General features: G+C 43.7%; 2 protein-coding genes across 3 annotated transcripts in view; one reads left to right on the top strand and one right to left on the bottom strand.

The window, feature by feature from the left end:
* Nucleotides 1–26,357, bottom strand: part of TTC27 (tetratricopeptide repeat domain 27) — a 139,198-nt gene that overhangs the window by 52,919 nt on the left and 59,922 nt on the right. The window contains exons 10-12 of one of the 2 annotated variants that reach the window (XM_028515689.2): nt 23,358–23,471; nt 11,999–12,094; nt 8,044–8,166 (exon numbers count right to left, since the gene is read on the bottom strand). In XM_028515689.2, coding sequence (XP_028371490.1) covers nt 8,044–8,166; nt 11,999–12,094; nt 23,358–23,471 — 333 coding nt within the window. The remainder of the gene's footprint in view (nt 1–8,043; nt 8,167–11,998; nt 12,095–23,357; nt 23,472–26,357) is intronic. The other variant, XM_036027826.1, reaches the window with a different exon arrangement.
* Nucleotides 24,076–25,112, top strand: LOC114500871 (platelet-activating factor acetylhydrolase IB subunit gamma-like). The gene is given in 2 exon segments (XM_036027827.1): nt 24,076–24,744; nt 24,747–25,112. Coding segments are annotated over 2 exon segments (864 nt in total). The 5' UTR covers nt 24,076–24,206; the 3' UTR covers nt 25,073–25,112.

Below are 26,357 nucleotides of genomic sequence, written 5' to 3'. Positions count from 1 at the left end.
ACCACAGTAGTGCCTAGGTATCTCACACCTAAGACAGGATCCAAGACCCAGGATACCCTACCGCGCGCTTACAGCACCTGCAGAATCAAAAACGTGCCATTCCACAAATATTTATTCTACCTCTCGTTGTCCTGCACTATAAACCATGAAGATTCACCAGAGTCCAAAGACCTATAACCCAGACCTAGTGTTTTCAACATTTATCAAAGAAGACAAAAAGTAAAAATGGGAGATCAACAGCAATCAGGAGAAACTTCACATTTGGAAATGGTAAGGTACTGAAGACTTCTGATACTTCCTCCACTAACTCACACCTACCGAAACGCTTGTAAGAATGAAGACTATACAGGCCCTGGCCAGGGAGCTCAGTTGGTTCAAGTGTCATCCCGATACGCCAAGGTCATGGGTTTGATTCCTGGTCAGGGCACATTAAGAGAAGCAACCAACGAATGCATAAATAAGTGGAACTGATGTTTCTCTCTCTCCCTCTCCCTTCCTGTCTCCCTCTCTCTGAAATCAATAGAAAAAAAAAAAAAGAACACAGAGAGTGGGTGGTATGCAACCTCTTGGTGCTGTTTGGTGCTGAGACCAAACAGTACCAACTCCAGGCATTCCATCCGCTGGAAGCAAAGGTCTGAGACCAGAGAGTGAGGCAGCTTCTAAAAAAGGTCAGAAACACCACAGCTGCAGCTTGGTCTGAAAGGGCCTCTTCTGCCCTCAAATTTCTATCTTACATGTTTCTGTTAGAAGCCAATTCTTCTTCTCCTTGAGCTCTTACACCTCTCTGTCCTGCCAACAGAATTATCTTTCCCAAGGGCAATGCTCGAAGGCAATATATTTCCTTCCCCTAATTAGCTGCATTGCATTCCTCAGTCTTCTTCACTCTCTCCAAAATGTTCTCCCACCGCCTCCACTTAACCACTCAATTTATCGTCCAATAAAGAATGACAAAAGATGTGCCCAGTGAACATAAATAAAGCGTAAAGGCTTGTAAAATCACTTTTGTAATATTAAAATATGGGTGGTCGGGAACCTTCACAGAATGCAAAAGCTTTGGTATTTCTGCCTATGGGTTGCTTCTTTCCTACGGAAAAATATAGATGTGTATCCTTCTAAGATACAAGAAACGTGTTACCTAAATGTCTATTAAATCGCATAAAGATCATTCTCCGACACGCAAAGTCACACTTACAAGGGCAACTGGCTGCAATGAATCCGAGGCGCTTGCAAGAATCCCATCAGCGGCAAACCCCAAAGGCCACTTCCCTATCCTCACACACATAGCCTATGTACCCAGGCTGTTTCAACAATCTGTTTTATTTTCTAATTGTAAGCAACTAATTATTACTCTTAGCACAAGTCTGTGGCAAGGATCATACATCGTGAATCTAAGTATAAAATTACGTCAGACGAGACGTAAGCAGAACCTACAGTTGTGGCTAGAACCTATGAACTACACTCCAGCCACCTCACCCGAGAAGCCTGCGCTGCTCACCACGAACGAGCACCGCAAGCTCAGATGCCGGAGATCCTTGCCAGCTGCCGGGGCGAGCGGGGCAGGCTGGTGAGTGAGCCTACCGAACAGGAGCCCTGGCGCCATCCAACCTATCAGTGCAGCCGTGTGGGAACCCGGCCCAGCGTTTCCACCCCACTGGATTCTTTCAGAGGAGTCAAGAAATCCAGATTTTTAAATGAAATAGCCTGAAAATGTTCAACGTTTTTTAAAACACTGTCTAAGCCAAACAAAATGCCTCTTACAACTTCACACCTGGAGCATTCAACTCCCGCCCTACAGGGCACGCCAGGCGGTTTTTCCTGCTCAGCATCCCTTCCTGATCTCCTGGTGACAGAACTGCCCTTCCCCAAGGAGAAGCCCTTCCAAGCGGTTCTGTCAGAGACAGGGCACAGGCCTCCGGCCCTTCCGTCCCCAGGAGAGCCTTTCTGTCAGAGCCACGGAACTGACCATGTCTTCCCACTGGGATTACTACACCTGGGCTTCCAGGGCCCATCTCATCTGCCTCATGGAGAGAGCTGCAAAGTCACGATGACAGCATCTCAGCCCCTGGGTGCAGCTCCATGATGGACAGGGCTACGAGAATTTTCAGTGGCATGAACCAGTAAGTTCCTCTGCCACCCGCCCCTTTTCTGCCTACGCTAGGATATGTTGCTTCTCTTACAACCAGAACAGTTCTAACACATCCCTGGGAAACTGTGTTGCATAGCCCATTCTACAGACCTCCAATCATACGAAGATCTGTGAGGATGTAGGTGCTTTTATTCAGAAAGGCAGTTCGAATGCCAGCTCTAGTACTTACCAACTGCATGCCCTTCTTGGCTGTGATTTGTGCCTCGATTTTGTGAATTAGCAGACAGAATTTTACATTCTAATATACGATAAGAGTGGTGCTCATCTGACTTTGCCTCTGGTCAGTATGGAGAAATAGGGAATTGGCCCTGGCTGGTGTGGCTCAGTGGACTGGGTGACAGCCTGCAAACCAAAGGGTCGCTGGTTCGATTCCCAGTCAGGGCACATGCCTGGGTTGCAGACCAGGCCCCTAGTAGTGGGGTGTGCGACTGGCAAACACAGATATTTCTCTTCCTCCTTCCCTTCCCCTCCCCTCTGTCTAAAACTAAAATAAATAAAATCTTAAAAAAAAAAAAAAAAAAGAAAAGAAATGGGGAATTGGCAAACCAACAACTCTAAGAAGCCCTCCCGGCAAAAATGGAGGAGAAGGAATGAGCTCAGGACCCAGGGACGGTACTAACTATAAAGAGTGTCTGGGAGGACCACAGAAGAGACAGGAGTAGGTGTACCAGGGAGACGCTTGTTCCAAGGGGACAGAAAAATGGGCAGGCTAAGAATGTAATGGCCACCAACAGTCACATTCAGCCACCTGCCAATAGCTTTAGGTTTAAAAAACGTGTGTATGTATGTGTTGCTAGCTCAAACAACTTGGGGCACGTTTTCTAATTCCAGTCTTCTTCCCAGAAGCAGGAAACAGAAACGGATTCCGGTCTTTGCTGTGCCAGAGGCTGGCTCTCAGAGATGCAGATGGCCCTCTGGAAAGGTGCCCTACATCCTTAGCACAGCAGACAAGGATGACGGGCAGGGCTAGGAGAGCAGCACCGCCTGCTCTTACGGCAGCCAGGACAATCCTCCCAGCAGAGAGCAGGCTGCACTCTCGCTCCAGGAGCAGCAACTGAAAGGTAAAAGGCACAAACCTCCTCATCCCAGCCCAGTCGGTCACGCCCAGCGCGGCTTCTTCTGGGTGGGGTGCCCAGTCAGTCCTATCCACTTGGTCACTTAGCCGGCCGCTCAGTAACTGCTTCTTATGCTTATGCGTGCGACCGCACCACATTCTGGGGCTTGGTTTTTCAAAGGCTACTGGCCAACATAAATATTCCAGGTCCAAGATAAAACAGAATAATTAAAAACAGGCCTAGTTATTCAATTAGTGGATCATCTCCTGTTTGTATTACCAAGTTAGGGAGTATTTTCTGTTATTTTGCCTATTTTACTCATTCACAAGAGCAAAACAGGTTTTAAGTTACAAATGGAATACCTACTTTTTTAAGGACTGACAACAGCCACAATGGAAGGCAGGTGTGGGGAAGGAAGTGTGGGCTTTGTAGAGAAGGAAGGCCTGAGCGCGGACTGCAAACTCCGCGATGTAACGAGGCTAACACAATTCACACTTTGGAAGTTATGAATATCATATGACGAAGACAAAATAACTATACAAAGAATGTAGACATTAATGGCATTCAAAAATTGCACTACGTAGTAAGAGCATGCTTATAGTATTTTTAGGATCTACTGAGCAAGAATAAAACTTCTATTCTTAATGAAATCTCCCCATTTCTATTCCTAAAGTCGAAAGGTTTAAATGGGAGGAGAGACCTCATAATTTGCTTTTGGAAAGAGAATACATAGGCATGTGGCAGGGGTGGAAGAGGTATGTTCGCCAAATGTGAAGTTCATGCGGAGTGTCTACCTGAAGATTTGTTTCAATGCAGCAACTAGTCAGTGAGCACCTACTAGTCTTCATTCAGCAAATACTGCTGGGCACGCACCATGTGCCAGGCCTGTGCTAGATGCTGGGAATCAGCTGTAAACAATACAGACACAAGTCTGGTTCTTAAACTGCTCCCAGTTTAGCAGGAGATAAGCCAGCTGGTGGGAAATGAGAGCAGTACTGGGCGTCACAGCAGCACACAAAAACCACCACCAAATCTGGGAGGGCGGTCCCAGGGGAAACTCACTGTGGAAAGGAACCACCAAGGAGACACCTGAAGAAACAAGCAGGAGTTCGCTGGAGGAGGTTCTGCACAGACAAGAGTGTGTACAAAGTTCCTGAGCTGAAGCAATGACGCAAAGCCCAGACGTTACAAGTGGTTTGGCCCTGCTGAAACTCCGCACACAACTTGGATGAGCACGTATACCGAGGGACAGAGTGGAGAGAAAGAGCAGGGGCCCACGCAGCCCGCACTGTGAGCAGGAGACAGACGGTGAAGTGGTGCGTGGTGGCTGCCATACAGAAGGCTTCCGCTCCTGCAAAGAGCTCCAACTTAGTCCTGGGGGCACAGGGAAGCTGCTGAAGAGCGCGGGAGTGACACGACCAGCTGTCTTCTTGGAAGGCCATGCTGGCTGTGCTGTGGGAAAATAACTTGGGGGAAGTCTTTTAAGTCATATAAAGAAATGATTTTAGAAGAAGAAAAATACCAAATCCCAAACCAACTGCTAACAGAATCTCAGCTGCTAAAAATGTTAAATGTTGAAAACATTGACTTGCAATTCAGAGAAAAGTATTTTCAGAGCCCTGGCTACAAATGGAGCGTAATGAAAGAACAGGCCGTGTGATCTCAGGTGCCCCTTGCTAGTCAGGAACCAGAGAGAATGGGGGTGGTCCCAGCCCAGCTCTCTCCGCTCCCTTCCCCCTGCCCCTCCAGCCACCGGCCACCGCGTGGCGGCCAGCTCCGTCTCTGTTCTCTGTCTAGGACCAGATCTCCTCAGCAAAATAAGAAGTTGTCCATGTGCCTGGGGAAACTGCTATTATGTGCCAGATAACTTTTAAAGAAAGACTAAATGCTAACAGATGAGAACCAGGTCTGATCCCTCAGTCAAGCACAATTAATTTTGGCTATTTTGCCAATGGTCATTAAATAATGAGAATTTCCATATCTAATTTCTAAGTTAGAGAATCTAAGACCCTACAATAGCAGGTGCAAACACAAGCATCAGAAACAATGATTGGAATTAGGTACTTTTCAGAATTTGCTTTTTAAAAAGAAATTATGCCATTAAGCACTAAACTCAATGATTAGGATGTCATAAACTTCTAGTTAAGTCGAAATGTAGTGACAACTGCCGGAATGTGACCAAACACTAAAAGAATATGAGCTGTTTTAGAAATGAAACATTTGCTTCCAACTTGAAGCAAAACTTTTTAGGGTCTATTGGTAAACCAATCTGCAAATACAATGTTAAGAAAAACAGGTAAGGGAAGTCTTTTATGTAGCAAATAAAATGCTAAAATCAACCTTTAAAATCAAGACTTTGAGAATGTTTGGCTGCAACTCACAAAAGAGTTAAGACAAAGCAAATAACTAAATGTTCCTAAAAATTAAAATAAGTACATTTTCTAGAATAATTGCAAACATGAACATTTATCATGATTATGACATTTCTCACAAGGTCATGTGCAAATTAGACATTAAGTCATATAATTAAACATAATGCCACAGCTACTTTGGGGACACAGTCAAATCTATGATCTGAAAAGGGATGGATCTGTTATAATTTTTCCTCTGCAGTTAGAGAAAGTCTCTACTTTCCATACTTTCTAAAAGTTATTAAATCAATTTAATATTTCAGAATCAGCTTTGGGTATTTGTGATTCACCAACTTGCTTAATTATTTCAAAAACTGCCATATTTTTATGTACAGTATCACTTGTGTTTACCGACCAACGTAAAAGACCGGCACACTGAAGAATGATGGAATGAGAACTACATCAGACAGGGTGAGGTCAGGACACTCATTCAGCCATTCACCCCTTTGTTAAACAAACATCTGAGTACTCCTTCAGTGCCAGGCAATGAGCCCTACAAAACGTTTAAGTCCCTGAAGAAACATAACACTGTATTTCATCCAATTTGGGATGCCATCAGTTGTACAACTAACTCTTACCTAATAAAGAAAAAATGCTTTCAATTAAATTATGACATAATGCCTTGAATGAATCACGTCAGCCTCGCACTGCTTTGATAGTTTTCAATCTATTCAGACGAATTTGGTGATTTTTCCTGCCTTTGTTTGACGCAGTGCTAGACGTTTTAAATGGCAGCCTTTATCTGTCATCTCAGGATGAGGCACACATTCTTCTATTCTGAGGTGTCGCCCTTTCCTGGCTCCCACGAAGCACGCAGTTGTTGTCAAGGAAAAGTCAGTGGGATTGCGATGATTTCTCCAGTAACAAGTGTTTACTTCCCTAATATCGAATTCACATCTCTCTGCTTCCTGTCTGCCCTTCACTGGGGAATGGAATCTCTCTGAAGCCTATTTCAATGGCAGTTATCCGGCCTCGGTAGCACTGACACTGTATACACGGCACAACCGAAACTACAGCGTTAAACATGGCTGCCACGATGCCTGCACCTGCATGGGCCACGCCAGCCAGCCAGGGTGCTCCCCCACGGACAGCAGCTGGAAGGGGCCATCAAGTGTCAGGCACGCCCCAAATTCGGGGATGTTAAAATGTAAAAGATGTCTTAGAACCGCAGCAGTAATAGCAGCAAACACTCAGGGAGCACCAGGAGGAAGCCACCATGCTATGTGTTTTACATACATTGTACCATGAAACGTGGAAGGTCACAGACTGCATGCCTCCAGATGAGAACACTGAGGCCAGGGAGGGGCGGGTAGCTGGCCCGCGCTGGCACCCCGACAGCCCAGGTCCAGAGGCTGAACTTTCAGGCACTCTGCCATGAGACCTCTCCAGTTAACGATCAATAACTGGCTTTGTGACCTGAGGCAAACCATTAGAAACACCTGTCCTTATTTGGAAAAATAGGGGATGGAGCTATTTCCCAGGATGAAAATATTGTAATTATATATCTTCTATGGTAAAATATAATTCCCAAACTAGCTTCTCCTTAAGTCAATACAATTCAAGGCCTTCAGTGCCATTAGCGATGAGTGAAAGACATGCAAGTTTTGCTGCTGGTCCGCAACTGACACGATTTAGAAGGGATTTAGGAAACGGGCACACACGTCCTTGAACTGCCACTTCCTTTGTATGGTGATGGGGAAGGGCTGGCTGTAGATATGAATGGCCTGGTTTGGGGGTTTCACTCAGTTTGCATGTATGACAGAAATTTAGTCATCTAAAATTTTAATCCAAAATGAACAGATGATTTCAATATGTCAGTTTTAACAGATATTCACAATACAGAGGCCCTAATTTTTAAAATCCTATTCATTTATTAGGGGGAAAACAACACATTAATAATAGATGCAACTATTGCAACATCTTCCCTCTTGACCTGGTCTATGGTAGAACTAAGTGTGTATTACACACCTAACACCTCTCCTGCCCCGGGGGGGGGGGGGTGGTCATCACACCGCCTAGATGTTCTTCACAGACTGAGCCAGCGGCTCCTTCCCTTCAGGCCACAGCCTCTGACCACCAGACACCCAGGGCGAGTAAAACAATCCCCAGTATCTCACTGTGAAGCTGCCCCGCAGGAGGAGAGTCCCTCAAGGAGGGAGATCAGAATGTGAAGTGTCTTCAAAGCCTTCCACACGCGTTCTGGAGCACGGGCTTTGGCCAGCTTTCCTCTGTTACATGCACACATGCACGCAGACACACAAAACGACCTGTTCCGACAGAAACCACTAAAAAGGAAACATTAAAAAGACTTCTGGGGGTGGGGAGGTAGAAAAGGAATGTAAGTGAATGGCTGGCGAAAGCAGGGTTAAGGTGGGAAGGCGCGCAGAGACAGGCGGCTCTGGCCAGCACACCGAATTCCGCCCTCACGTACCTTCCCGTGCCGCCCAGCTCTTTCGTGACAAACGACAACATCTTCCCACATTTCCAGCTTCTCAAATATCTGAAGGGCTGAACTGGTGCATCCCAACTCGAAGAGTAAACTTGCAAGTTGGCGCTAGAAAAATCAAGTTAGAATAATGAACATTTCTTCACGCAAAGGCAGATTCCTGCCTTTTGCAGGTATATCCAATCTGCCATTTTAAGGGTCTGCTTATTTTAATAAATGTGTAATTTATATAATTCAACCTCAATTAATTAGGAATATGCAATGACTCAATACTTACCTTTGCCTTATAGGACAGATTAAAAAATTACATAGAAACCGTTCAAAATACTCAATGCATCAATTTCTTCCCAAGAACTCAGAAGAACTTAAAAAGCAAACTCAGTATTTATTTTTCACCTAGAGATTCTATACATGATGACATTTCTGATTTGTACAGCTGAGAACCAATAAACTGATTTCTATAACTCTAGTTAGAATGGCTATTGTCAAAAAAAAATAAAAGACAGCAGGTGCTGGTGAGGGCGTGAACAGGGGAATCCTAGTGCACTGTTGGTGGGAATGCAAATCAGCACGGCCACTGTGGAAAATAGTACGGAGGTTTCTCAAAACACTGAAAATAGAACTACCAAATAATGTAGCAACTCCACTTCTGTGTATTTATACAAAGGAAACGAAATCATTCTCTTGAAGAGACATCTGCACCCCCTGTTCATTAGGGCTTTATCTACAGTAGCCAAGATATGAAAACTGCATTAGGTGTCCATCAGTGAATGAATGGACACAGAAAAGGTGAGATATGTATAATGGAACAGTATTCAGCCATAAAAAGAAAGAAATCCTGTCACTTGTGACAACATGGATGGACCTTGAGGACATTATGCTAAGTGAAGTAAGTCAGACAGAGAAAGACAAACACTGTATGATCCCACTTGTAAGTGGAATCTAAACAAATCGAACTCATAGGAACAGGGAACAGACTGGTGGTTGCCAGAGGTGGGAGGTCAGCGGTAGGGGAAATGGGTGAGGTGGTCAAAAGGTACAGACTTCCAGTTATGAGATAAGTAATTTCTGGGGATATAACGAACAGAAGAATAGTGACTATACTGTATTACGTATTTGAGAGTTATTAAGAGGATAGAGCTTAAAATTCTCATCACAAGACAAAAAATGGGGTGATGGATGTCAACTTAACTTAGTGTGGTAATCATTTTACAATATACTGCTATATCAACACATTATGTAGTATACTTAAAACTAACACAATGTTGCCCTAGCCAGCATGGCTCAGCTGGTTGGAGCATCATCCCGTAACCGAAAGGTTGCAGGTTCAATTACTGGTGAAACCACAAACCTACGTTGCCGGTTTGATCCCTGGTCTGGGCACATACAAGAAGCAAACAATTTCTTTCCTTTCCTCTTTCCCTTCCTTTCTTTCTCTTAACAAAAAAATGAAAAAATGTCCTCAGGTGAGGATTTAAAAAAACAAACAAACAAACCTTAATACAATTCAAACGTCATAATATCTCAAAGTGAAAAAAGGAAATTGACCTCAAATAAATAGAGCAATAAATAAATAATAAAAACTCCAAGGGGTCGACATAAATGACACAAAATCTGTTACCACCTCTGGTGTACTTTATGAGGGCATTTCTGGCTCTTTCTCACTCAGGTCTACTCAGATTTATTTAAAGTACATTCTAAAAAACTTAACCACCTAATTTCCCAGTTTTTTTTTAACTGTTGTTCAATTACAGTTGTCCCCATTTTCCCGCCATTACTCTCCCTTGTCCCGGTTGCTAACAGATAAAAATGAACACATAGTGGTACGGTTGGTGAAGGTTAAACACACTGAAAAATAAAAATATTGTAGGTTTACAAGTGTTTCTTCCTATAGAAATGAAAATAATACTAGAAAGGTTTAAAAATTACGTAAGGTTCTTGAGTAAGTTATGGTCTCATATTGGACAGAATGTGTTGTCTTCTCTTAAAAACACTTTTACTCCTTTTTCAGAATTCAATATATATTAAGAGTTAAGAAGCTAATGGATATGGAAAATCTAGGATCAACAAAATTTGAAAGTAAAATGAAAATATACCTGAAAATTACAAGTTAATATGTTATCAAAATAAATTAAGGAGATGGTCCAATTCTTTTGTATTCTATGAAGTATATGAGAATTTGGCTATTTTGGGATATCTGACTGGATATTTTCAGTAAATGAACATGGCATGTGAGAGCTGGAATAAATCTTAATGCTCATGCAGTTCAGTAGTCTAAACATTTCATTTAATAAATAAATAAAGTTATAGCATCTAAGCATATGGCTAGCTAGCAGCAAAGACCAATTCTCTTTTTACAATAACTGAACTGTTACTTCTTGACCTTTAAAAATAATACACGGAGATATGACTATTTCCTATAATAGAGAAAAATTATTAAATTTCTAAATGACAAAAGATGTTTATATAACTGCCTAAAAATCCTAAAATCCACAGCTTCCTAAGCAGATAAAATAAACTTAGCCTAAATTCTATTTGAACGGTATTTAATCTTCCTAATGCCTCTGTTCAGAAACAGATTAAAAGCTACACCCTCAACAGACATGTTTTGTCACCATAATAGCTCAGCGTCTGACACATTTATCTACCACAAAGCACTCCAAAAATCTCAGAGGTCATGGTCAACAACATGCCAGAGAGTTCAGTTGTTAAATTTTCTCTGTGAAGAAGCTACTCCTCTGAGATGACATAGCAGAGCTTTTTAGGTGTCTATGTTTTATTGAGACCCTTGAACAGATAACGTGAGTTCTCATGTGTGATAAGCCCCCTAGGTTCCGGGTGCTGAAGAACATAAATGAGCCTAAGAAACCTTACAGTGGGAGTTCGGAGTCAGCGAACGGTGGGGTGGCGTGTATGAGTCTAAAGCCGGCTCAAGTGACAACAGGTACCAAGTCATCCGGAAATTTCTGGCAGGCACCATTTGACTACACCTAACATCTCTGTGTCACAGCTTCCTCACCTGTTAACTGGGGACATTTCACAAAATTGTTGCAATAAAATAAGATAATGTGTGTGAGATGCAGAGCGAAATGCACGCCTCATACTACATGTGCAATCGAAGTTGGTAGACACTGGAAAAGTGTACTTAAGTGCAGCAGGCCTCAATCTGCTTCACCGTGAAACTAAGAAATTGGACCAGGTATCCAAATCGCCTTCAGTGTTAAAAAACTTTAAAAACAAGGAACCACACCTGTGACACAGGAGAACTACGGGGCAGGGGGCCAGAATCTCACCCCCAACATAAGCTGTCAGGAGCTGCACTAGGTAATCTCAGGTCCTCAAAAAGAGCAAAGTAGTTAAGGGCATGTCACAACACAGAGCATGAAGTCAACGCTGTCTCTTACTTTCTGGTTAAACAAATTGGTTCAAGGGTTCGTTCTTTGGCAGAAAAGTCCTTCAAGGTGTTTTAAATGTAAAAAGTTATTTTGAGCCCTGGCCGGGGGCCCATTCGGTTGGAGCATCATCTCATGCACCAAAAGGCTGCCAGTTTGACCCCTGGTCAGGGCACACACAGGATGTTTCTCTCTCCCCTTGATGTTCCCCCTGCTTCCTCTCTCTCTAAAATCAATAAATACACCCTCAGGTGTAGAGTAAATAAATAAACATTAAAAGGTATTTTGAAAATGAAAGCTTCTGTGGTTCTCCTATTATTTAATTTCAAGGATTCTGTTTATCTAGTTTTAAATTCTTTAAAAAATGTTTTAAAAGTCTAATACCACTGTAATCAAAATAGTTACTTGAAGTAATTGACAATCCCTAGATATTTTTATTCTTTTCCCTGAAATACCCGAAAACAGACATAAATTGAAAACAATTCCTTTCTAAGGCACTTATCTTCCAAATGCAAAGTGTGCCCGGGGACGGACAACAGGGACACTACCTGGATGGCCCAGTGAGGTGGGACTTGACAGCAATAGAAAACCTTCAGACGCTCCAGGACAGATGTCGTCTTGTCTTCAAACTGGTCTGCAAGAGCCTGAGGAGCACATAACACAATCAGTCCCTCCATGTGCAGTAACTCAACATAAACAAGGTTCTTACTGTAAAGGCTATAGAATCGACAAAGACACAAGTCACTCCGATAAGGTGATGGGATGTATAAATTTTTTCTTGGATTTCTTTTAAAGAAACATTAAAATTAACCAACATTTACATAAACATGCATATTAAGAATTCACCAGAAAAATGTTTTTAAAACTAAGATTTCCTACAATAGTTCTTTTAAAGAACTGTCCTTATTTAATCAGCCTTTTTACTTTTCTAAGAAAAATTGCCCTTTAGTGTATCTACTTCACAACCCTAATGCCACTGGGACAATGGCACTTCCTAATACAAATCAGAGAAAACTCATACGAAGGACTTCATTGAGGACTATTTTCCCAGGAACGAGATGAAAGCGGAGGTGGATCTGCCTGCGCACATGGAGGGAGTTTTCTTACTCCTCAGCAGCAGAGCCACAGACTGCACGCTCAGTCCCGCGAGGCCACCCTCAGGGCACCGGGGACGGTGGCCAGCGGCCTGCAAGGGCTGGCTCTGAGTAACAGAACTTCGGGAAGCCACCGCGGGAAGTGGCTCCATAAGTCCGAGACGGCGGACTCGGAGAAGGGGCACCACAGCCGACCGCACAGTCTAAGGCCGTCACCGTCAGTGACCAGCCAACAAAAGAGACTGCACACTCAGCGCCAGAGTGAACGCAGACATGCTCGGGAGTCCCCAAGCAGAAGACTGGAAAAGCAGTCCATTATCACACTCATCTTCACCTGTCTCTTAATTTGTCACGCAGTTCACAGCAAGCCTGTGTCTTTTTTCAGATACACACTTAGACCTTCTCTAAACTGTGACGGTTTTTGCATAACACAGCACTCACATCTTCTTTTTTGCCAGCTCACTAGTTTCACGACCCCGCCGTATGAGGACTGAGGGAAACAAGAGGGCAAGGCTAACCTTCTGGTGTTAACACACATACTGCAGCTACGCAGGAGAAGGTCCTTGTATCTGAGGATGGTGAAGCACCACGTTGGTAACTTAGCTGCCAATACTTCCAGACAGAAAACCGTGCTGTACCTGCAATTTTTCTGTAAGTGTGAGATTGTTTCAAGTTTCTACAAAATTAATTTTTAAAATTGGAAATCTAAAAAAGCAGCAAGAGCAGCAGCAGCAGCAGCAGCAGCAGCAATTCCAAGCTTCCTCAGAAGAAAGGAAAAGACAAGGATCCAACAGAGCCCAGCAAAAGCACGAGACTAGGAGACTGGGTTCTGAGCGGGGCAACTGCTCCCCTCCATCATCCCAGGTGGGAAATACATTTGTTAGCTTAAGAATATCCTGTAGAATGAGAAGATACTCATTACATCACTTGTTTGACAATCCAAGATGTTATTCAATCAAGTCAGTCAGAACAAATTGAGACATAACCACACTCCTAAACCATCTCGGTCAAAATATTTTTAAAGCTTTCTGGCCTTACTTCAGAGAAACTTAATAGCAAAAAGGTTGCATGCTTCTGCCCAAAGCTGTTTGGCTGTAGGAAGCAGAAAAGAGAAGAAAAACTTGTGGCTGCATACATATGGTTACAATACATAAATAAAAGGTTCACTGAATTACTTCATCAAAAGGGGCACAAATTTTTCTCTTTATTGATTTTTTCTTTCTCTGGAAGAAAAAAAACCTAATTCTTACTTAATAATAATAATAAAGCCAAAAGCAACATCACAACACTTACTTTTATGAAGCCCTAATTACATGTGAATATTTTCTTTTCAAACAAAACTCATGTTGTTTGCTGTAGTTAGTGCATCTAGCTAAAACACATTAAGCACTCAGTAAACACTTGCTGATTTATTAGTAAGCAGATTTGTTATGCATCTCGGATACTTTGAGGTACTTGCAGTAGATGATCTCAGAGTAAGTGCCGCTGACACTCTCAGAGGCTCTCCGGGGGCAAAGACTGCAGGAGGGACAGAGCGCAGAACCAGCGTCTGCTGGGGCCGGAGCCCGGGACCGAGCCCCTCCGCAGGCACAGTTACGCGCCATAGGAATTCCATGAGGACATATGCAGATAACGGTGAAGATTAAAAACAGAATTCTGACCTACTTTCGCTCCTGCACAAAACACACTTCTTTGCACTTTAAGCACCACCACCACCAAAGACCCCCCTACCAACAAAACTAAGAACGCTCAATGAATACACGCAAAGGGTGATGACGTACTTACTGTTCTTGGCCTACTCCCCCTACTGGATTCAAAGTACCCTTTTTTTATTTGCTAATCTCCTCTACATCAGGGACCTACTTACAGTACACCTCTGGATTTTTCAGAGTAGAATTATTTCTAGCAACTCATTCTGAAGTAACTGCACTACATTCACACAAATAAGAAGACCGTAACGGCGCGGTAAGTGATTCCATCGTACAAAAAAACTGGACCCTTCACAGGAGAAACAGTGCTGTAGGTGAAGGGACCTGGCTGCTGTTCCAGGTTCCTCTCCAACAAGCCAGTCGTTCAACCCAGTGGCGGCCATCTATGAAATGGCCTCCAAGTGACCTTCACGACCCCAATGTGCTATGAGCATTACAAACGCAGAGTTTTGTTTTATTTCAAGCACTTGAGGTGGTTTGTTAGTCCGAGGCACCCTTGGCTGAACACAAGTATCATGTACATTCCGTAGGGGCAAACCCAGTGCCCACCCGGCTGGAAATACTGATAGGGTGGTGAGCACTAGGAGAATGGGACTGCACGAGAGTGACGGCTCGGTGGCTATGTGTGGATCCACGCTCATAAACGTGGTCATAAGCAAAGTGCTCAGTGAGAAGCCAACACTTTGCAAGCTTTCACCACACTCAGAAATCTAGGTAAATGACCTCTAAACCAATGCCCACCCTTTTACTTGCCATTTTCTTTCTAGTTTCTAAATGTCATAAATTTCAGACCCAAATGTCATGGACACTTGGTCATAGTTAAAGCAGGAGGTGGTCTTTAAGGAAAGATTGAAATATCACAGAGAAAGAGAAAAAGAAGCAAATATACCCAAACCAATCATTCAGAACTGAGAGCAAGACAGAGTGCACTCTGGGAGGGCGACAGAAGATGGGTGGGTCAACGGGAATGCTAATGGGTAAAGAGAGATGGCCCGGGGCTCAGTCTGGAGGTGGGGAGAGAGCCAAGTAACATAAAAGGCAGGAGTAACCACTGGGATCCACCAGAGACAACTTCATGGTGTATACACTATTGCGATATGAGGCTGTCTTAAAGTTTTAAGACCCGCCTTTGAAAAAGGTGTTTCCTCCTCAAGCCTTGCCCCAGAGCATGCACACTCTGAGTGTCCTCTGAGGAGAAGCTACTTGAGCACGTGGGTCCCCCGGCCCCCTGCAGTAACACCGCTCGGGCCCTCCAGGAGCCCCAGCACCACGGCCAGAGGGCATCTCTGTGAAACGGGGAAAAGGAATATCCCCCCTCCCCGAAAGCAATGGCGTGTCCTCTCTGCCTAATGCTGCTTTCAGTAGAGAAAGAACTTCCTCCCAAAGCCAGGGAAGATGAAAGCTACACTTTAAAATTAGCACACAGAGAATGATTTAGTACAGAAAGACAATTCTGAACAAGGTCTGGTATGATTTAGACTTTATTTATGTGCTCATATCTAAAAGTATGGCACACATATCTTCAAAAGAACAGAGCTAGTCCCTAAGGACCTACCCTTTCACTGAAGGCTGTTCATTTTCGCTCGCGTGACATCAAAGTCTTTATCAGCTTTCTAAAGAGCCAAGTAGAAATTAGCTGATAATCTAAAAAGTATGACTGATCTTATGCCAAATCACCTTGCCGTGGTGTACAATCTGTGTGTGCATGTGAAGGAAGGTGAGATTTATTATAAAAATATGTTCTTAATCAAATATATCCAACAACTGGGCTGAGCAGGTCTTTCACAGGAGTCAGCAGCCATTCGGGCTACAGTGGTTTACAAGCAGGGCAGCCAGGCTAACTGCCACCTTGGACTCCCCAGCCCGGGAGAGTTGCCACTAGGAACAGCGAGAATGAGAACTAAAACCTATTAGCACACCTACTAACACCATGAAACCCACTGTTCACCTAGTATTACCTGACACACAGGAAACCGCAGCTCAGAGACACGAAAACGACTTGCCCAGAGTTATGAGCTATGAAACAGGGGAGCCTGCCTGATTCCAAGGACCAAGTCGACAGCTTCATTAAAACCTTATGTCATAACTAAGTGAGCTTATCCGATCTGTGAAAATAAAATGGCAGCTTCAGAATGGAAAAATGTCGAGAACTCGACTTAACTGCCTTTTTTCCGAGTCCCGTGAACACTGGAGTCAGGGCACAGATTTTCCATCACTGCTCCCTGCCCCAGACACGGGAGAGACTGCAGTGTGGGGGCTGGCGGGAACCGGGCCCACAGGGCGGGGGCAGAGGCTGGGCAAAGCGAGGTGCCTTTTTCACGAGTCCAGAGCAAGGAGGTGAGCGCCAAGGGGCAGCCCCCGCGTCGGCGCGGATCGCCGTGCTGAGTGCTCCCTCCCGAGAAGCCTCTGGTGGGGTTCTTCCATGTTTTGGTTTCAGGGCCTCTTCAAAGTTTTGTGAATTACTGAGGGATTCCGAAGAGCTTTCGTTTATGTGAAATATACCCTAGTGACAGTTTTCATATTAGAAAATACAACTGAGAACATTTTTAATATTTATTCATCCATTTTGGGGGGCTGGCCAAAAAGTCTGTTTGGCTTTTTCTGTGAGATGATTCTAGTAGCACTTATTGTCTTTAGCTTCCTTTGAAACAATTTTGTTAGCTTTTATAGAGACAGCTGTTATATCAGTGTGCATTAAAAAAAGTTACCAAAATTGGTGAATTTTTGTGTAGATATTTTAATATTGAAGATGGAAGAAACACTGTTGACATATTATGCTTTATTATTTCAAGAAAGGCAAAAACACACACAAAAAGATCTATGCAGTGTATGGGGAAGGTACTGTGGCTGATCGAACGTGTCAGAAGTGGTTCATGAAGTTTTGTGCTAGAGATTTCTCACTGGACGATGCTCCACAGTCAGGTAGACCAGTTGGAGTGGACAGCAATCAACTGAGACATTAATTGAGAACAATCAACATTATATCATGTGCAAGATAGCTGACATACTCAAAATAGCCAAATCAATAAAGTTATCGGTGAAGATGAAATGTGTCTTTTGTTCTACGGAAAAAACTAAATAGACTTTTTAGCCAACCCAATAAAATAAAATAATCTATTACATTAATGTAAATAACATGTTTTTATGATAAATACCTATACACAGTGTGGGGCAAAAGTAGGTTTACAGTTGTGAGTACATGAAAGTTTATTCTTGTATTATTATTTATTAATTATTGTATTACTTCCCATACGAACAACTACTAGAACAACTACAAAAAGTAAACTACTTTTGCTCCACCTGTATATAATTCTTAAAGTCTCAAAAAGCCTGGCAATATCTTACAGTTTGCAAATCTGTTTATCACCTGGATTGACAGTTGGATTCTCACAGGTGCTTCTACAGTCAACCTGTTACTATGTGATATTTTGTTAGATGTTTATGAAGAAAATTTAACTTTATACAGGTATTAGTTGGAAAGGGAAGAGTATGTTAATAGCTTTTCTAGTTCATTGTGGATATTCTTCTTTGAGAGTATACCAAAATGCAACATGTTGTGGCTCCTCAGTTATCTGCAATCTGGAATTTGACATTCTATCAATGAACTTTTTCTCTGTTACATTAAATACTCTGTTACATTAAAATTCACTGTTGGTCTAAACAAAAAAACATTCACCGGTCTGTCTTGAACTTTGAATGGATCTTGTACTCATGCTTGATTTTTTTTAACATCATGGATTAGTCATTTGGAAAATGCACAGACCTTTCAAATGCTGACATATTTCATATATTACTTAAAAATTATATGTATTAATATCACCAACAATATCAATAGAAAACTCTCATCCAAATAGTTACGGTACTGGGAAGCTGCCAAGTTCACAGGTGCAGATACAAGTTTTCAAAATCTTTTTTTTTTCTTGAAAGCTTAAAATTTTATCATTGGTAACAAATACTGTCGATTATTTTCCTTGAAGTTATAAGCTCACTTCTTTTATTTTTGAGAACATTTCTGCCAAATACCCAAGTCTGAATACCCAAAATTTTTCAGGAATCTTTCAGGCAAAAATCATGTTCTGTAGGAAAAGCAGCTACTTCTACTTTTTCTTGCCCCAGCCACACACTTGAGCATTCTGCACAGGCACATCACAGAGTATTGAAAAGGCGCAATGACAAGGATAAAGACAATAATATCTGCTGCTTTATCAAAGACATTTATAAGTAATATTGTCTTTTAACTGGGCAATCTGGAGTTTCCTGATGGGCAGCAGTAAGGTGATCTGCCTTGGAGACACCTCACCATTCCCCAAAGAAAAGTGACACTGTCTGAAACAATCCATTGTTTGCTAGAAACTTCCCGCCTCACACCCTCTTCCTATAAAAGCCTTCAATTTGTACAGACCCTCCGAGCCCCTCTCTTCGCCAGATATTTGATGCTGCTCAGTTCATGATGAGTGAATAAAGCCAATTTCATCTTTAAACATACTCAGCTAAATTTTGTTTTCTAACGCTAGGAAGGCATGGCGGTGAAGCGTACAATGACTACTGGCTTGGTTTGGTGCCCCCACCTTGACCGGAGCGAAGGGGCCAGCAGTCTGACCCCCACCGCTTCTGCTGATTCCGTATCAACGCAGTGAACCGTAAATAACATCTCGGTATCATCACAAAGACAGTTTTGGCCTGTGGACACTCTGAAATGGCCTGGGGACCCTGAGGGCTCCACGAATCACCCTTGGAGCACTGCTGCCTTAGGACCACTAGACGCAGACTCTCTCAGGCCTTCCCCACACCCCACCCAGAGCCAACTTTCTCCCAAAAGCCTCTCCTGGTACTTGCTTAGTGTTTATGGAAATACTTAGGAGTTCTTTTTTATTATTTTACCTTAAAAGATTAGGAGAACACAAGTCACCCTGTTTACAACTGCAAGTATTATAAGAGTGCAAAGAATAACGAATATTTACTCTTAAAACCTAACTGATGTTTTAAACACCTAGTACTGTATTACCCTTGCAAAAGAAAAACTGAAGTAGTGAAGTCTAATAACAATCACACCCTGCTTTCCTGAGAAGGGCTCAATCCTTTGCAAAGCGCCTGTTCACCAGAGAGCTCAGCTCCAGCGGGGCTCAGGCTCTGCAGCCCTCCGCGACACTCACCTCTGAGGTTCCCCTGGCATGTGCTCTGCTGTTACATCAGAGCACTGGCTTCAGACCTTGGAAAGTGCCCTTTTCGCCTCTGCTCTGTAAGTACTTGGGCATGGGACAGAGAAACACCTGGGGCAGCTAAAGAGTTAACAGCATACCTCTGCCTAAGGCAGTCTTTCCCAAAAGCATCCATAATCACCACCACCCCCGGGACCCCAAATCTCAGAGACGAGGATGAAGAGCCCTATTTTAACAAGCAACCTGGAAGTGACTCATAGTTGAGGCAGGTTTGGGAAGCACTGCATAAAGCCGTGAAGGCGTTCACAGGGCGCTCTCCCAGGGAAAACCAACGTGTCGGTTCAATCAACATAATCTGAATGCGTTCAAACAACTTAAGCATGTCCCCGCCTGGAATCTGACCAAGTTATCATTTGGTGCCTCTGGGACTGTGCTTTCAGTGGCTGCACTTCGTCCATCCCATTAGTAAATTCCTCGGCCATTACCTTTTTTTTTTTAATTTTCTATAACTTCCCAGGGTTTTTAAATTTTTTACTACCAACAGTAATGTTTACTTTGTGTTTTATATCATTTGTCCCATTTTTTACCTCATCTATGTATGGACTAATTATTGCTGATTGCACGTCCTGGACTTGGCCCATCAGCATCCCTCTGGGCAGCCCCCTCTCCTGGCCTCGGCAGAAGCCAGCTTCACTCCCCACTTGCACATCCTCTTCCCACAGCCCCACGTCCTGGTATCATGTGCATTCCGATGCCCTCCCATCCACTGAAACCAGAGGCCTCGAGAGACTGAGCTCTGCAACCCAAGCCTTTCTCACAAAAGCTTCCATTCACTTGTTCCTGCCTGTGCTCATCCAGTCCCTTCCCTCCACATGATGCCCTACATAGATGAAGTTCTATACTGATATCCTTTTCTTTTTTCTTTTTTCAGCCAGTTTTTATAGCTTCCTTTGGGACAATACAGTACGGTGAATAAAGGCATGGACTTCAAAATCCAAAGTAGACTAGGTTAGAATTCCAGCCCAGCTATAAGATCCTGGGTAAGCCACTTGAGTTTTCTGTCCTTCAGTTTCTTCATCAGTCAAAATGTAGATGACGCCTACTTATGAGGAATATTTAGCTCCTGGCATGTGAGTGCTCAGTAAATGGTAGTTAACTATACACAGTTCTGAATAAACAGTACTAGTTATAATGATTCCAACAAACAAAAGCACAGCTGTAGTCACGTGAGTAATGTTAGTAGACTTGTCAATAACTCTGAAACGCTACACATGGTCCTCACTGTAGGCGGCCCACAGAACCAGAGTAGAAGACATGTTTTCACATCTCAGATATTCGAAACGCTCAATGGCATAACGCAGCATACTACACAAGAAGAATTGTAATTATCCCAATGCTTTTAGATTTTTCAGGTGGTAATGACCACTTTTAGTGAGTTAGGAAGAACTGGGCACTTTTATTTTTTTGCAATTAAACTTCCTGTAAACTGAGGATAATAACAGTCAACATTTATTGAGGGTTACTCCACATCAGGCACTAGTCCAAGTGTTTCACAAATATTAGGTCACTTACTGCCTCAATGTGTGTATGAGGTAGGCATGACTGCTCTCTCCATTCTACAGAAAAGAGCAGCACGCCTGGCTGGTGTGGCTCAGTGGACTGAGCGCTGGCCTGCGAACCAAAGGGTCTCTAGTTCAATCCCCAGTCAGGGCATGTGCTTGGGTTGCAGGCTAGGACTCTGGTGTGGGGCATGTGAGAGGCAACCACACAGTGATGTTTCTCTCCCCCTTCCCCTCTGTCTAAAAAAAAAGTAAATTTAAAATTTTTAAATTTGCTTAAAATTGTGAAATCTCTAACTACCACAGTTGAGAAAATCAAATTGCAGAATGAACAGTCTCTAGTGACAGAAAAGGGCTTTACTCTCAAATTCCCAATTCAGGGTGATGTCCTCCCAGAAGTCCAAGGGTGAAGGGAGAGATCCCTGCTGGGTAATCACCTTCACAGGCAGGGGCAGGGGCAGACAGTCACAACTGAGGTTAACAGGTTTAAGAGACAGCTAAATAACATTCATTAGCAAGATTATTTTAATAATGAACATAAAATAATCTCATGTTAACCCTCAGTGACTGAGTTGATTGAACACTAAGTTAAAGCAGTTGACATGATAGGAAACAATGATGACATTTGGTACAGTTTTTTTGGGGGGGGAGTGGGTGTTTTAGACATAAGTAAGATGGTCCCTTTGAATAAATGTGGTTTCAATTAATTGTTTCAGATCTGGATTATATATATAATACACAGCTTTTACCATGCAGAAGGAAAGAAGAAAGATGTGAGCTTATGAAAATGGTAGTATTTGGATCTGCATCAGATGGGGAGGGGGAAGCTGAATGACAGGAGAGAACACAACTGCCTTATACTCCACTGGTGAAGCGCAGGGTGTAAGTAAATACCGGGCAATAAAAACGGAACATGCAATAATGAAAGAACTCCAGCCTAGAAGAAATCCCTTGACATACAGTGTTTTTAGTGGGCTCTCCTCAACCTGGAGTTCCTTTCTCCTCTGTGATCTGATGAGGTTGGTACATTTAACTTTAGCTGTGACGCATCATTTTGAAGTTTGGCATGTGTCACTTAGAAACCCTTCCAAACCTGCCCCTGGATCTTCAATATCACTGCCTGCTGCTGTGTACGTTACAGGCCAGACTCTGTCATTACCTAGCTAGCAACTCGGGGCCAGTCACCTGGCCCATCACACCTGCATTTCTCCAACTTGTAACCCGACAAGACCAAGCTTTTCCCTAAGAGCTCCTTCTGGCTTATTTTTCTTTCCACTTTAACAACTTATCATTTTATCGCTTTACACAGCTGAGGAAGGAAACAGATTTTTACAGACACTAAAATGGAAAATTTTGTAAAACATTGTTTTATATATACACATATTTTTAAAATAATTTTCCTCTTATTCTTCAGGGATGCAGCAACGTCAACAAACACAGTAATATCAAACTCTGAATCAGAGGAACTGGCAAAAGTTTAGGTTATGAGGTAAATGTCTCCATAATGATAGAAAATTAGATAAATTTCACATTCATCTCGTCACATGATCTGGCTAATTCCCAAAAACTCTGGGTAGGAGAGTGAAAAGATTTTCTTTGAGATACCACCCCACAGAGGCAGAAATAACAACTCCCCTGCTCTGTTTCACAGGTAAGGAGGGGCACCACGCTCTTCATCACGAGCATTTGGATGGCAAGGTGGCGAGACTCCAGTTACAAGGCCAAGACGGGGCAAAAGCAGAGAGTTGTAATGTCAAAACCCCATAAACCCAGAAGCTGCCACACTGGGGACCCTTCCTGCTGGGGCCCCGTCCTATGCACCTCTTCATCTAGCTGTTCTTTGTATCCTTTATAATAAATACCCTTTATAATAAACCAAGAATAGTAAGAAAAAAAATTGATTCCTTGAGTTCTGTGAGCCATTCGAGCGAATCACCAAGGAAGGAGGAGGGGTCGTGAGAACCCTCAACTCAGAGCCAGTCGGCCAGAAGTACCCAGACTGGCGATGGGCATCTGAAGTGGGAGACAGCCTCGTGGGACTGAGCTCTCAGCCAGGAGGTCTGGACTGATCCCGGGTCGGAAGTGAGTTAACCTGTGGGACGCCCCCAGCTGACGCGCACAGGGAAGCAGGGCGTTCCTCGGTGTGGGAGGCCCGCACAGGTGGCGTGCCGAGTGCTGGGATGAGCACTGCGGACTCGGAGCTGCTACGGAGGGCGGGGCTTGGAAGCCACGCAGTCAGGTTTTAAAACCTACACTCTAAACAACAACAGTGTGTTCGAGCACGATGAAAGCCATCCCATCCTTTCAGATTCGTAACGTGCGTGCCTGTTTGTCGACAGCAGTGAAGAGTCGGAAGAGGAACCGAACTCGCCGCGTGAGCTCCTACCTGCATCTGCCTCATCGCCCGCTCCACTCGGCGCGTGCTCCCTCGCTCCAGCTTTGTCCGCAGGGCCAGTGCCGACGTCTGAATGGCCCAGAACTTTGGTTGTGACAGCAAACACTGACGGAAGAGAAAAATAAATATAATAAAGACCACAGAAGGAGAGAGAAGATGGCGGACTCCTCTCTGAATAGAACAAAGTTAATTCTTCCAAAAATATCAGATTTGGCTGAATGCAGATGTGAGAATCTCAGTGAAAAATAATAAAACATGTTCTTTCAAATATTCTTGGGAAGAATGCGGCCATCAGAGCAGAGTCATTATTTAACCTAGTTGATTCATCCCATTGACTTGAAGAATGAGGCAGAATCTTTCTGGATAATCCAAACAGTAAGCAGAGTATATGCCATACATTAATGAATCTATACCACAGATTTATACCATACTGTAAACTAATAAATCTTTTTATCTCACAGATCACAATATGTGTGCAAAAATAAACTACACAAAAATGTGGATGGGGCATGGGGCAGTAAAGGGCAAAGGGGGTCAAACACACGGCGACGACCGATCTGACGCTGGGTGGTGAGCACACAGTGCCACGTACAGATGACGCGTCACAGAACTGTGCACTTGCGCCTGTACAATCTTATTAACCAATGTCACCCCGATAAATTTAATTTAAAATAGAATTAGGGCCCCAAAATAAAGTAAAACATAAATGAATACTATTTTTCTCAAATTTGAAGTAAATTTTTAAAAATCACCCAAATTTACAATGGAAAACAGTTAGAAATCGGGTAACACACATACAGAGTAGCTGGTTCCACCTGCACGCTCCTCGCCCTGCAGCAAATGGTTCCGTTCTGCCTGAAGGACGCTAGAGTTCCCCGCCCATCTCCACCTTTCAGGGCTGTGGCTGGAGAGGAGAACCCAGCCAGCAAGCCCACGCTGGTGCAGGGCGTTCAGGGCAACGGAGGCTGGACTTCCCTGCACCACCAGTTCGTGGCTGACAGCAAAGATAAAGAACCTGAAGCTGTCTGCATAGGGGAATCCTTGGTCCAGCTACTGCACCAGTGTGAGGTCTGGCGGGAGCTCCTCTCTCCTCTGCACAAACTTAACTTTGCCCTTGGTGGTGCTGGCCCGCAGCACGTGCTGTGGCAGCTGGAGAGTGGGGAGGTGGAACACAGCGCGACTGTAGTGGTCTGGGCGGGGACAAACAACCACGGGCACACAGGAGAGCAGGTGGCTGTCAGCACCAAGGCCACTGTGCAACCGGTGAACCGGCAGCAGCCCCAAACCAAGGTCACGGTGCCGGGCCTGCTTCCCAAGGGCCAGCAACCTAATCTACTTCATGAGAAAAACCCACGGGTGAATGAGCTGGTTGGTAGAGGCGGGCTGGCTGGCCACGGACCCGCTTCCTGAACACTGACGCTGGCTTTGTGCACGGAGATGGTACCATAAGCCACCAGGACACGCAGGAGTACCTGCACCTGAGCCAGCCGGGCTACACACTCATCAGCCGGGCCCTGCACTCCCTGCTTCTGAGCCTGCGGGTGCAAGACCAGGGTCAGGATGTCCCCTGCCAGAGCCCACACTCTCAGCACCCACTTTCCTGCAACATTAAATTATTCTTCTTCAGCGAAAGAAAAGAGCTAGGGAGGGAAGGAGGAAGAAAGAAATCTGGTACCTTTTCATTTAACAAATATCCTAATTCATAGATGCACATTGAATTTAAACTTTAAGTACACAGAATGCCCAAGAAATTTAGAAAAACTGGTCTTGAATATGTACGTACAGAATCCTAATACCAGAGAAAACTGATCACCATCCGTTCAGAGAATGCAACAGAAACCACCAAATATGACCGCAAACACGGCGGGGGGAAATGACGGTTCTTGGTGAGGGAGGAAACAGGGCAAAAAGTATCCTGACCCAAGGGGGCTGCGCAGTGTAATGAACACAATTTAAGCTCTTTGCCACTTCGCTGGAATCCAGTACTGTCTCTGAGTGATCATTCTTAACAGTAACTTTTAGGCAAGAACACTGGGAAGAAAGGGAAAGGGGAAACCAACTGGTCTGAAAATTGACTAGAGGATTCCCTCGTTTCATTGTGCTTCATAAATGTTGCTTTAAAAAAAACTGAAGGCAAGATCCTCCACCAGCAAAAAGATTACAACTCATATTGCAGAAGTCTGGAATTGAACCCATGGTATCTCTGAGATACGTCTGTATTTGAACTTTCTTTTTTTTTATTGTATTTTTTCCTATTACCCTTTAACCCCTTTATACCATCTCCCCACCCCCTACAGTCACACTGCTCTCCATGTCCATGAGTCTGTTTTCCTTTTTGCTCAATCCCTCCATGCTCTCCCCTCCCCTTCCTTAGCTGTCATCCTGCTCTGTATGAGCCTGTCTCTGTTTTGCTTGTCAGTTCAGTTTATTCTTTAGATTCCATGTATAAGTGAGATCATATGGTATTTGTCTTTCTCTGACTGGCTTATTTCTCTTAGCATAGTAGTCTCCAGTTCCATCTATGATGTTGCAAAGGGTAAAACTTTCTCTTTTTTATGGCTGAGTAGTATTCCATTGTGTAAACGCCCCATAGTTGTTTTGCCCACTCATCTACTGTGGACACTAGGGATGCTCCCACGTATCGGCAATTGGAAGCAGCGCTGCAATGAACATAGGGGTGCTTGTGTTCTTTCAAATTAGTCTTTTGGGTTCCTTCAGATATATTCCCAGGAGGAGGATTACTGGGGTCAAAAGGCAGATCCATTTTTAATTTTTTGAGGTATCTCCATACTGCTTTCCACAGCGGCTGCACCAACCTGCCTTCCCACCAACAGTGCAAAAGGATTCCCGTTTCTCCACATCCTTGCCAGCACTTGTTGTATTTGAATTTTCAACTCTGAATCTAGGCCAATGGCCTTACAATGAAGAGGAAAATAAAATATCAACAGGTTAAATCACTTGTTGAAGGTCACACCCTCATTGGTAGCCAAA

Source organism: Phyllostomus discolor, chromosome 6 (genome assembly GCF_004126475.2).
Source record: "Phyllostomus discolor isolate MPI-MPIP mPhyDis1 chromosome 6, mPhyDis1.pri.v3, whole genome shotgun sequence".
In the NCBI taxonomy this organism is placed as follows: domain Eukaryota; kingdom Metazoa; phylum Chordata; class Mammalia; order Chiroptera; family Phyllostomidae; genus Phyllostomus; species Phyllostomus discolor.
The sequence above is the reverse complement of the archived record's forward strand: the minus strand, read 5'-3'. Positions and strand labels throughout refer to the sequence as shown.